Raw genomic sequence first — 12,848 nt, forward strand, 5'->3', positions numbered from 1 at the left:
AGCCGCGGGTCCCTCATGAGTTTGAGCGTGAAGTTCTCGGCTCTCACAGCTAACTCCGGCTGGTCGCACAGTAGAGGCAGACCCTACAGTAGAGGTAGAACAGCAGCGGGTGGTGTTTGATGTATTACCTCAAGCCGCGGGTCCCTCATGAGTTTGAGCGTGAAGTTCTCGGCTCTCACAGCTAACTCCGGCTGGTCGCACAGTAGAGGCAGACCCTACAGTAGAGGTAGAACAGCAGCGGGTGGTGTTTGATGTATTACCTCAAGCCGCGGATCCCTCATGAGTTTGAGCGTGAAGTTCTCGGCGCGGACGGCTAACTCTGGCTGGTCGCACAGTAGAGGCAGACCGTAAAACAGTAGCGGTTGCGCGAAGTCCAGACAGGCTAGGCGCGCCCACCACGATCTGGTGGGAAATATCAAATTTGTGTCATGTTTTTATTAAGGAACAAACGTAAATAATACGCAGAAATATACCAATAATGCACAAAATAATGAGCCTCCCACATATGGTGTTAATACGTTACAGATTCTAATGACTTTTATTCTTTCCTTAACCTCGTTGTAAGTTGTGATAATGACACCACAAGCCGAGATTGTTTGAGATCTGTTTAAAAACATTCCAAAGACACGATTTTGCTTTTGCTTACGAGAGCGAGCCGTTGGCGGCACGACCTATCACGTTACACGCTAGCACGCAGTAACTAGCGTGTACTGGGTGTGTATAGTTATACGCTAGCACGCAGTAACTAGCATGTACTGGGTGTGTCTAGCAGGGATGTTGCAGATGCCGATTTTTTGACATACGCGGACGCGGATGCGGATGCGGATTTTTAAAGGCTTACATCCGCGGATGCGGATGTCAAGATAGGTACATAAAAAACGTCAAATATTACATTTTAGTAATTTTTATTTCAAAAAACCGGCCAAGTGCGAGTCGGACTCGCGTTCCAAGGGTTTCGAACATTAAGTCCCACTCACGCTTGACTGTTAATTTCTAATAGGTTTTTTAAGCTAATGACTAAATTACCTAGCAGTCTAGCACTGACGCCGATGCTAAGACGTTCCTGTACCGACCTGTTCCACATCCGCATCCGCATTAAATCCGCATCGATTTTATGCGGATGCGGATGCGGATGTTGAAAATGATGCGGAAGTTCCGCGGTTGCGGATGCGGATATTCGCAACATCCCTGGTGTCTCTCTATAGTATGCAGCACCTGTTCAAACGTCACAATGTCATTGGAAGCAAGTGCGACAGACGCTAATAATCTATCAGTGGCTACAATCTATCTATTGGCTTGGAGCGCGCGCCAGCTCGTCGTGCGGCACGGAGGGCCCGCGCGCCGCCAGCGCGCACGCCGTGCCCACCAGCGTGTACTGCGTGTGTATAGTTACCTGCCAGCAGCCACAGTCTCCATAGTGGTCAGCGCCTGCTCGAAGGCCACATCGTCGTTAGCGGCGAGCGCCACGGAGGCCAGGAAGCCCCCGGCGGCGCGCGCCAGCTCGTCGTGCGGCACGGAGGGCCCGCGCGCCGCCAGCGCGCACGCCGTGCCCACCAGCGTGTACTGCGTGCTGATGGCGCCGTGCACGCCGCGGACTATCATGCCCATGCAGCCGCGGAGCACTGACACAAACATAGCTGTTAATAGGTACATTGCCACCCAATCAAACAAGACATCCGCGCCAGACCACTAAAAAATCGTCATATTTTCCCTCTTTTCTTAATGTGAATTATTATGTTTTGTGTCAAAAATTGCTTTACTGTGTAATTAAGTTAGTTAGCTGTAGCCTTAGCATAGTTGTAGTTTTCGCTCCAATATGTTTTCATGATGTGCATACATGCTTTGGATGGCATTCCCAACCAAAACCTGTACTGAAAATAATATAGAATAATACACCGTAGAAGAATATAGGTATAGGCGTAATATAGAAGAATTACGTAAGATCGAAGTAACATTACCTGTCCTGTGGTAAGCAAGTTGATAGCCCGTGCGTGGTCGCGAAGACCCGTCGCCACACTGTCGCCGCCGAGTCGCAGCGCCGTGTCGAGGTGTGTCGACAGGTTCTTGTCCAGTCGCTTGCCTCTAGCGCTAAATTTTTATTCTAACTTACAGGCTGATATCGTCCGGCGGACTGTTAATCAGTGGCCCCCTTTATGATTATCCTAGCTTGTTAGCGTTTTTATTTACCTGCTAATAAGTAATAACATAGAAGAATTACATAAGATCGAAGTAACGTTACCTGTGGTAAGCAAGTTGATAGCCCGTGCGTGGTCGCGCAGATCCGTCGCCACACTGTCGCCGCCGAGTCGCAGCGCCGTGTCTAGGTGTGTCGACAGGTTCTTGTCCAGTCGCTCGCCTCTGGCGCTCTCTGACGATTCGCCTGGTTCGTTAGCGTTGTCATGTTCCTGCTAATAAAAAAAAAGATATTAAATAAGTGCGTTATTAATTACTTATTCGTGGTTTCATAAGAGGTATTCAAAATTACAAATGACAATATGTTTTTCACAATCAGTTCAACATTAATAATTTCCTCGTATAAAATAATTATGAAGAAGAGTAGAAATATGAAAATAAAAAACTATAATTAAAGAATCCCATGATATACACTACACCCTGTATTAGTAAGTAATCACTTTATTTTACACAACATAGATTTACAGAAATAAAGGTACAAAGGCGAACTTATCCCTATAAGGAATCTCTTCCAGCTAACCTTCGAGTAGATGAGGGTAGAATTCAAATTAGATTGTACTACCTGAGTATCATCGACAGGGTCGAGCCTGGCGCTGGCGACCGGCACGTCCACACGGGGCGCGCGCCGCTCGGGCGCGGGCGAGCGCGCGCGCGGCTCGTGGCTCACGCCCGCCATCTGTGCCATGGACGCTGCGGTCTTTATCACTAGAACACGACAAAATAAATCAATGGATGAACGCGCAAAACTAAGATCAAATGGGGCTGCAATCGTTTGCTTAAATTAGACCAGTTATTTGATCATGTAGTTAAAAAACCCGGCCAAGTACGAGTCGGACTCGCGCACGGAGGGTTCCGCACTACATCAACCATCAACAAAAAATAGAGTAAAAAAATCGTGTTTGTTGTATGGGAGCCTCCCTTAAATATTTATTTTATTTTTAGTATTTGTAGTTATAGCGGCAACAGAGATACATCATTTGTAAAAAATTCAACTGTCTAGCTATCGCGGTTCATGAGATACAGCCTGGTGACAGGCGGACGGACGGACAGCGGAAGTCTTAGTAATAGGGTCCCGTATTTAACCCTTTGGGTACGGATCCCTAAAAAATCACTTGTCGCCTCGGTTATCCCAGCGCCTAAGAAAAATAAATAAAAACAAAACTAAGTAAATACGTAAGTTTGAAAATGACGACCTTAGATAGTGTAGATAATGTTGTAGATTGGTGTTATTCGTAAACGCCTGTTAATTTAAAATGCCGTTAAAATTACATAGTTTGTTACTTTGATATTTGTTTGCTAGAAAAACACAAAATCGCAGAGACATTTTAACACATTCATAGCCACCCAGCCAAACAAGACATCCGCGCCAGGCCACAAACATTTCGTCATATAAAACTGTAGTACAGTGAGCCAAGAAAGTGGTCTACCAGTTTTGACAAAAGTTTCTGCGAATTCTAACGATCGCTAAAATTGACAATTGTCACTGACAATATTAAATCGACCTTGTTGCCTCTTGACGTTCAAACGAACCTCAACCGTAGGGTGGTAGATCACATTTTTGGCCGACTCTACCACGATCCCGACTATCGGGTCGTCCGGCCTGGGAACGAAATCATAAAATACCCGATATAATATATCGGTCGAGATAAAATACCCGTCGGGTTTTCGGCACTGAATGTGTTAAGTGTTATGAATAAAGGAGGCAAGGCTCACCAATGTCCCCATTCTCGTCATATAGGGGCTCGAGTCGCGGACGCACGGAGGCGAGGAAGGCGGCGAAGCGCGGTGCGCCGCCGGTGAACACCAGCTCCGTGTCGAATATCGTCATCAGCAAGCTAGATATAATAGAGTTGTTTAAGAGCCAACAGGAGCTAAGATTAAAATATTTTAGGTAAATATACCCGTCTCGCTAACGGAAGCGGCTCCTAAAACTAGTGCGATAAGGACAAGGCGAAAAATCCTGCGTAAAAATATCAAAAATCGAGGTTTCGTACTCGATTGTTTCCTCCTCCAAAACTTAACCAATCGTAACCAAATTTGGAAATCTAAATGATTATGACATTGTTTGTGTCGGACCGTTTTGCTTTTTTGACTAAGTGATGTCAGTTTTGAATAGCACGCCTCTCATTGCGGCATAGTCAATTAGGCCATTTTGGCCATTTTTGAAGGGCTCTAGCGCCTTAAAAAACAAAAATATCAAAAAAAGCAAAACGGTCCGACACAGATATTGACAATATTAATCTGTGTTGAAAAAATCATTGCTCTAGCTTCAAAACCCACGGAGGAAACAGTCGAGTACGTTTGTATGGAGAAATGACCACTCCTGTTGGCTCTTAAGTAATACTAGCGACCCGCCCCGGCTTCGCGCGGGTTAACAAATTATACACAAACCTTCCTTTTGAATCACTCTATCTATTTTAAAAAAACCGCATCAAAATACGTTGCGTAGTTTTAAAGTAGTGCGTAGTAATCTAAACATACATAGAGACAGACAGCGGGAAGGGACTTTGTTTTATACTATGTAGTGATTATGGCGTGCAAATTAACCGTGAAAGCAAATACTATACATCTTCTTAAGCCGGGTACTCATTAGCGAGCTGTAACCGTAACCGTTGCATGTACTGTAACCAAAAAACATAGTGTACGTGGTTCGCAAACCTGCTGCGAGCGGTACGCGAGTGGCTTGCATCGAGCCGAAGTTTACAACGTACTCGCACGCGTACACACTAGAATCTCGTTACTGTATCACGCATGTTACGGTTACGGCTTGCTAATGAGTACCCGGCTTTAATTAAATAAAGGAGCACAACACACCTGCCAACTGTCTCTCGCACGTTCTGGTACGGGTGTTGCATGAAGTTGGCCGCTTCCAGCCTGGCTAGGAGCTCGAAGCCGAGAAGGGCCGTCTGCCACCGAAGAGAGCCGAGGGCACCCTGTGAAAAATTATAAAAAAACCCTAATAGTTTTCTTTTTTCGCATGATATTACACATTCTGAGCGTTCATAAGTAATTCCCAATTGATGAAAGAGCCAAATATAGTTATTATTTCAATTTTACAAGTCTATACAGACAATATTAAGCTAAAAAGTGAGAACCTATAATTGGCTCTGTGATTCTATTGTAATTTCTGGATATATGTAGCGCTGTTGGTTTTCCATGTACTAAAATAAAATAAAATAAAATAAAATAAATACCTATAACTCAGGGACTCTAAGCGGTTTTATATAGACGCTGCCTTTTTTGAGCTATACAGGAACGTACAATGTAGCAATCGAACCCCAATGTTAAGCAGTGGAGTCATGTGGCTGATAGACCCACCTGCAGCGCGTACAGGCGGGCGCACACCACGAAGGAGGTGTGCTGGTCGGGGTCCTGCGCGCTGCTGGCGGGCGGCGCGCACAGCCGCAGCAGCGCGCGCAGCAAGCCGCTGCCGCGCGTCGGCTCCAGCTTCACCACGCCCGAGGCCAGCGACGTGCCGCAGTCCTCTATATACAGACAGACGTACCTGCAGCGCGTACAGGCGGGCGCACACCACGAAGGAGGTGTGCTGGTCGGGGTCCTGCGCGCTGCTGGCGGGCGGCGCGCACAGCCGCAGCAGCGCGCGCAGCAAGCCGCTGCCGCGCGTCGGCTCCAGCTTCACCACGCCCGAGGCCAGCGACGTGCCGCAGTCCTCTATATACAGACAGACGTACCTGCAGCGCGTACAGGCGGGCGCACACCACGAAGGAGGTGTGCTGGTCGGGGTCCTGCGCGCTGCTGGCGGGCGGCGCGCACAGCCGCAGCAGCGCGCGCAGCAAGCCGCTGCCGCGCGTCGGCTCCAGCTTCACCACGCCCGAGGCCAGCGACGTGCCGCAGTCCTCTATATACAGACAGACGTACCTGCAGCGCGTACAGGCGGGCGCACACCACGAAGGAGGTGTGCTGGTCGGGGTCCTGCGCGCTGCTGGCGGGCGGCGCGCACAGCCGCAGCAGCGCGCGCAGCAAGCCGCTGCCGCGCGTCGGCTCCAGCTTCACCACGCCCGAGGCCAGCGACGTGCCGCAGTCCTCTATATACAGACAGACGTACCTGCAGCGCGTACAGGCGGGCGCACACCACGAAGGAGGTGTGCTGGTCGGGGTCCTGCGCGCTGCTGGCGGGCGGCGCGCACAGCCGCAGCAGCGCGCGCAGCAAGCCGCTGCCGCGCGTCGGCTCCAGCTTCACCACGCCCGAGGCCAGCGACGTGCCGCAGTCCTCTATATACAGACAGACGTACCTGCAGCGCGTACAGGCGGGCGCACACCACGAAGGAGGTGTGCTGGTCGGGGTCCTGCGCGCTGCTGGCGGGCGGCGCGCACAGCCGCAGCAGCGCGCGCAGCAAGCCGCTGCCGCGCGTCGGCTCCAGCTTCACCACGCCCGAGGCCAGCGACGTGCCGCAGTCCTCTATATACAGACAGACGTACCTGCAGCGCGTACAGGCGGGCGCACACCACGAAGGAGGTGTGCTGGTCGGGGTCCTGCGCGCTGCTGGCGGGCGGCGCGCACAGCCGCAGCAGCGCGCGCAGCAAGCCGCTGCCGCGCGTCGGCTCCAGCTTCACCACGCCCGAGGCCAGCGACGTGCCGCAGTCCTCTATATACAGACAGACGTACCTGCAGCGCGTACAGGCGGGCGCACACCACGAAGGAGGTGTGCTGGTCGGGGTCCTGCGCGCTGCTGGCGGGCGGCGCGCACAGCCGCAGCAGCGCGCGCAGCAAGCCGCTGCCGCGCGTCGGCTCCAGCTTCACCACGCCCGAGGCCAGCGACGTGCCGCAGTCCTCTATATACAGACAGACGTACCTGCAGCGCGTACAGGCGGGCGCACACCACGAAGGAGGTGTGCTGGTCGGGGTCCTGCGCGCTGCTGGCGGGCGGCGCGCACAGCCGCAGCAGCGCGCGCAGCAAGCCGCTGCCGCGCGTCGGCTCCAGCTTCACCACGCCCGAGGCCAGCGACGTGCCGCAGTCCTCTATATACAGACAGACGTACCTGCAGCGCGTACAGGCGGGCGCACACCACGAAGGAGGTGTGCTGGTCGGGGTCCTGCGCGCTGCTGGCGGGCGGCGCGCACAGCCGCAGCAGCGCGCGCAGCAAGCCGCTGCCGCGCGTCGGCTCCAGCTTCACCACGCCCGAGGCCAGCGACGTGCCGCAGTCCTCTATATACAGACAGACGTACCTGCAGCGCGTACAGGCGGGCGCACACCACGAAGGAGGTGTGCTGGTCGGGGTCCTGCGCGCTGCTGGCGGGCGGCGCGCACAGCCGCAGCAGCGCGCGCAGCAAGCCGCTGCCGCGCGTCGGCTCCAGCTTCACCACGCCCGAGGCCAGCGACGTGCCGCAGTCCTCTATATACAGACAGACGTACCTGCAGCGCGTACAGGCGGGCGCACACCACGAAGGAGGTGTGCTGGTCGGGGTCCTGCGCGCTGCTGGCGGGCGGCGCGCACAGCCGCAGCAGCGCGCGCAGCAAGCCGCTGCCGCGCGTCGGCTCCAGCTTCACCACGCCCGAGGCCAGCGACGTGCCGCAGTCCTCTATATACAGACAGACGTACCTGCAGCGCGTACAGGCGGGCGCACACCACGAAGGAGGTGTGCTGGTCGGGGTCCTGCGCGCTGCTGGCGGGCGGCGCGCACAGCCGCAGCAGCGCGCGCAGCAAGCCGCTGCCGCGCGTCGGCTCCAGCTTCACCACGCCCGAGGCCAGCGACGTGCCGCAGTCCTCTATATACAGACAGACGTACCTGCAGCGCGTACAGGCGGGCGCACACCACGAAGGAGGTGTGCTGGTCGGGGTCCTGCGCGCTGCTGGCGGGCGGCGCGCACAGCCGCAGCAGCGCGCGCAGCAAGCCGCTGCCGCGCGTCGGCTCCAGCTTCACCACGCCCGAGGCCAGCGACGTGCCGCAGTCCTCTATATACAGACAGACGTACCTGCAGCGCGTACAGGCGGGCGCACACCACGAAGGAGGTGTGCTGGTCGGGGTCCTGCGCGCTGCTGGCGGGCGGCGCGCACAGCCGCAGCAGCGCGCGCAGCAAGCCGCTGCCGCGCGTCGGCTCCAGCTTCACCACGCCCGAGGCCAGCGACGTGCCGCAGTCCTCTATATACAGACAGACGTACCTGCAGCGCGTACAGGCGGGCGCACACCACGAAGGAGGTGTGCTGGTCGGGGTCCTGCGCGCTGCTGGCGGGCGGCGCGCACAGCCGCAGCAGCGCGCGCAGCAAGCCGCTGCCGCGCGTCGGCTCCAGCTTCACCACGCCCGAGGCCAGCGACGTGCCGCAGTCCTCTATATACAGACAGACGTACCTGCAGCGCGTACAGGCGGGCGCACACCACGAAGGAGGTGTGCTGGTCGGGGTCCTGCGCGCTGCTGGCGGGCGGCGCGCACAGCCGCAGCAGCGCGCGCAGCAAGCCGCTGCCGCGCGTCGGCTCCAGCTTCACCACGCCCGAGGCCAGCGACGTGCCGCAGTCCTCTATATACAGACAGACGTACCTGCAGCGCGTACAGGCGGGCGCACACCACGAAGGAGGTGTGCTGGTCGGGGTCCTGCGCGCTGCTGGCGGGCGGCGCGCACAGCCGCAGCAGCGCGCGCAGCAAGCCGCTGCCGCGCGTCGGCTCCAGCTTCACCACGCCCGAGGCCAGCGACGTGCCGCAGTCCTCTATATACAGACAGACGTACCTGCAGCGCGTACAGGCGGGCGCACACCACGAAGGAGGTGTGCTGGTCGGGGTCCTGCGCGCTGCTGGCGGGCGGCGCGCACAGCCGCAGCAGCGCGCGCAGCAAGCCGCTGCCGCGCGTCGGCTCCAGCTTCACCACGCCCGAGGCCAGCGACGTGCCGCAGTCCTCTATATACAGACAGACGTACCTGCAGCGCGTACAGGCGGGCGCACACCACGAAGGAGGTGTGCTGGTCGGGGTCCTGCGCGCTGCTGGCGGGCGGCGCGCACAGCCGCAGCAGCGCGCGCAGCAAGCCGCTGCCGCGCGTCGGCTCCAGCTTCACCACGCCCGAGGCCAGCGACGTGCCCCAGTCCTCCATCGTCTCCGGAATCACGGAGGTTAGGCCTGAAAAGTGAAGACAGTAAGTGCCAGTTGCACCATCCGCACTTGACAGACTGATCAACGTCACCCGGCGCGCCGCTGCGGTTTACTATGAAACTTTCCATACAATAAAATTTAGCGAACTCTGCTGAGCTGAGGTGATTTAACGATACGAACAGTTTGGTGCAACTGGTCCTAAGTCTATCGACCTAAATTGATTTTATATTTTTTTAATCACATGTTGTCTTGAGACAGACCCGAAGAGGCATTTAACGCGCAAGTTTACTCAAGATTTGAACAAAATAAATCCGATACGGGACTAATATTGATGTTTTTAATTAGTAAATAAAGAATTTTTAGTCCTTAAAATAAAAAAAGCGTGATGAATTTTTAAATAGTAGTTTGATTATTGATTTTGAAGCTTGACGCCCCGCTGCCCGTCTGGCCAACCCGTCTGTTAGACGCTCGCCACTTAGGTTTGTACCCTAAGACAAATATTTCCGTACATATCCTACAAAAATTGTACATACCGGCACTGTAAACTTCAAGCACACTATCATAAATGCTCAACGCATCTTGCCGGCGCCAGTACCGCGGCGCCCTTAACGCAGACGCGGCCACCTCGGACGCGAAACGTTGCAGCGCTTCCTGGGGATCGGCGGCGCAGCGCCGCGCGTGCACGAGGAACTTCTCCGTGATGACACGACCGAATTGGGCGAACAAGGACTGTGAAGATAAAGAACTATTACTAAAAGACCACGAAAAAATGCTGAGACTGAATTTGATGGACGCTAACAGTGCTTGATGCGTGCTTTCGTAGCTAAAGATCCATCTTTTTCAAGTAATATCACCGAGATCAAGTGGGATTGGGCGGGACACATCTGTCGGATGCACCCGGACAGATGGGCCAAAATAGCGACCGAATGGGCATCACAGATCACCCGAGGCAGAGGCAGACCAAAAATGAGATGGCGAAATGACCTGGACTCATTCTGTGGCGACTGGCGGGAGCATGCACAAAGCCGTGACGAGTGGCGAAAGACAGGGGAGGCCTTTGCCCAGCAGTGGGACACAATATAGGCTATAAAAAAAAATAAAAAAAAAATCTCCGAGATATCTACCCTCAGTGAAATGTTAGGGGTTGTGCACAAATCACGCGAGGTGTTTTCGACTACTTTGACCCCCCCTCCCCCTTGGTGAGCTTGGACCTTGGTGCTCTCTGAAGTGCGGAGTGAGATTTGCGTTTAACGAGACCAAGAAAAAGTATCTAATAATGATGTGGTAGGTATTTTTTCTTAGTTTCGTTCACTGTAGAAAAATACACGTGAGGTCTTCTTATACCCCCCCACCCCCAACGTGATCTTTAGCGACTTTTTCGTGACCCCCCTCCCCTAACAAACCTCACGTGATTTGTGCACAAGCCCTTAATGGAAAACAATTGCAATATATGAACTGACCTTGAACATGGAGAACCGCACTCCGTTGAACTTGTCCTTCCCCTTTTTCTCCTCCACCGTCAGGAAGGACACCAGCTTGTCCACGTTGGCGTCATTTGAGAACAACTCGTGTATATAACTATCACCGTCCATCTATCTCAAGGAATATCACCGAGATATCTATTAGTAACATTTTCTTCTCCCTCGCGTTATCCCGGCATTTTTGCCACGGCTCATGGGAGCCTGGGGTCCGCTTGACAACTAATCCCAAGAATTGACGTAGGCTCTAGTTTTTTAAATCGACAGCAACATTTTAATGGAAAACTATTGCAATATATGAACTGACCTTGAACATGGAGAACCGCACTCCGTTGAACTTGTCCTTCCCCTTTTTCTCTTCCACCGTCAGGAAGGACACCAGCTTGTCCACGTTGGCGTTGTTTGAGAACAACTCGTGGATACAACTCTCACCCTTCATCTTTCTCAAGGAATATCACCGAGATATCTTTTCTCAGTGGATTTTAATGGAAAACAATATCACAGGGCGGACACGCCATACATCAAAAATGATTTGCGTTTATATGTGTGCGCGGCACGTCTGTACACGCGTCATTGAGTTTCTGACGGAATCCTGACGGAATCTCAGTAGAGCGACTTACGCACACATTCATGTCGCGGCCAGTCGCGGGCGAGGTAATCCGAGTCGGGGCGGGGCGGTGCGTGTCCGTTCTGTATGATAATACTATTATTTATTCTGTGACAATATATGAACTAACCTTGAACATGGAGAACCGCACTCCGTTGAACTTGTCCTTCCCCTTTTTCTCCTCCACCGTCAGGAAGGACACTAGCTTGTCCACGTTGGCGTCATTTGAGAACAACTCGTGTATATAACTCTCACCGTCCATCTTTCTCAAGGAATATCACCGAGATATCTATTAGTAACATTTTCTTCTTCCTCGCGTTATCCCGGCATTTTTGCCACGGCTCATGGGAGCCTGGGGTCCGCTTGACAACTAATCCCAAGAATTGACGTAGGCTCTAGTTTTTTAAATCAACAGCAACATTTTAATGGAAAACTATTGCAATATATGAACTAACCTTGAACATGGAGAACCGCACTCCGTTGAACTTGTCCTTCCCCTTCTTCTCTTCCACCGTCAGGAAGGACACCAGCTTGTCCACGTTGGCGTCGTTTGAGAATAACTCGTGTATATAACTCTCACCGTCCATCTTTCTCAAGGAATATCACCGAGATATCTATTCTCAGTGGATTTTAATGGAAAACATACATCAAAAATGATTTTAGTTTATATGTGTGCGCGGCATGTCTGTACACGCGTCATTGAGTTTCTGACGGAATCTCAGTAGAGCGAACTTACGCACACATTCATGTCGCGGCCAGTCGCGGGCGAGGTAATCCGAGTCGGGGCGGGGCGGTGCGTGTCCGTTCTGTATGATAATACTATTACTTATTCTGTGACAATATATGAACTAACCTTGAACATGGAGAACCGCACTCCGTTGAACTTGTCCTTCCCCTTCTCTTCCACCGTCAGGAAGGACACCAGCTTGTCCACGTTGGCGTCATTTGAGAACAACTCGCGAACTCTCACCGTCCATCTTTCTCAAGGAATATCACCGAGATATCTATTAGTAACATTTTCTTCTTCCTCGCGTTATTCCGGCATTTTTGCCACGGCTCATGGGACCTGGGGTCCGCTTGAAAACTAATTCCAAGAATTGACGTAGGCTCTAGTTTTTAAAACTATTGCAATATATGAACTGACCTTGAACATGGAGAACCGCACTCCGTTGAACTTGTCCTTCCCCTTTTTCTCCTCCACCGTCAGGAAGGACACCAGCTTGTCCACGTTGGCGTCGTTTGAGAAGAACTCGTGGATGTGACGCTCGCCTGCCTCCATGTCTGCGGGGGGAACGTCGCTGGAAAACACTTGTTCTGATGATGGAGCGGCTACCTGAGGATACATAGAGGGGTTAGTTTGAATAATTCTGTTAGGACAGGTAGGTAGAGGCTGTGCGGAAAGAGAAGAGTCATGGAATGTATTGGGCCTTATACATTCCACGACTCTTCTCTTTCCGCACAGACTCTATCGCTCGAATGGCGACCATGGGGGTAAGAGCGTCCTCAAAGAAGACCCAATATGCGTTGGG

At 53.2% G+C, this 12,848-nt stretch overlaps 1 protein-coding gene across 1 annotated transcript in view; it reads right to left on the reverse strand.

The window, feature by feature from the left end:
* Positions 1-12,848, reverse strand: part of LOC134655655 (proteasome activator complex subunit 4B-like) — a 38,412-nt gene that overhangs the window by 5,438 nt on the left and 20,126 nt on the right. Inside the window, exons 19-27 of the mRNA XM_063511093.1 lie at positions 12,464-12,652; positions 9,768-9,963; positions 9,065-9,261; positions 5,008-5,126; positions 3,907-4,028; positions 2,756-2,898; positions 2,240-2,408; positions 1,394-1,622; positions 261-402 (exon numbers count right to left, since the gene is read on the reverse strand). Coding sequence (XP_063367163.1) covers positions 261-402; positions 1,394-1,622; positions 2,240-2,408; positions 2,756-2,898; positions 3,907-4,028; positions 5,008-5,126; positions 9,065-9,261; positions 9,768-9,963; positions 12,464-12,652 — 1,506 coding nt within the window. The remainder of the gene's footprint in view (positions 1-260; positions 403-1,393; positions 1,623-2,239; positions 2,409-2,755; positions 2,899-3,906; positions 4,029-5,007; positions 5,127-9,064; positions 9,262-9,767; positions 9,964-12,463; positions 12,653-12,848) is intronic.

The sequence above is a fragment of the Cydia amplana genome, chromosome 17 (assembly GCF_948474715.1).
Source record: "Cydia amplana chromosome 17, ilCydAmpl1.1, whole genome shotgun sequence".
In the NCBI taxonomy this organism is placed as follows: domain Eukaryota; kingdom Metazoa; phylum Arthropoda; class Insecta; order Lepidoptera; family Tortricidae; genus Cydia; species Cydia amplana.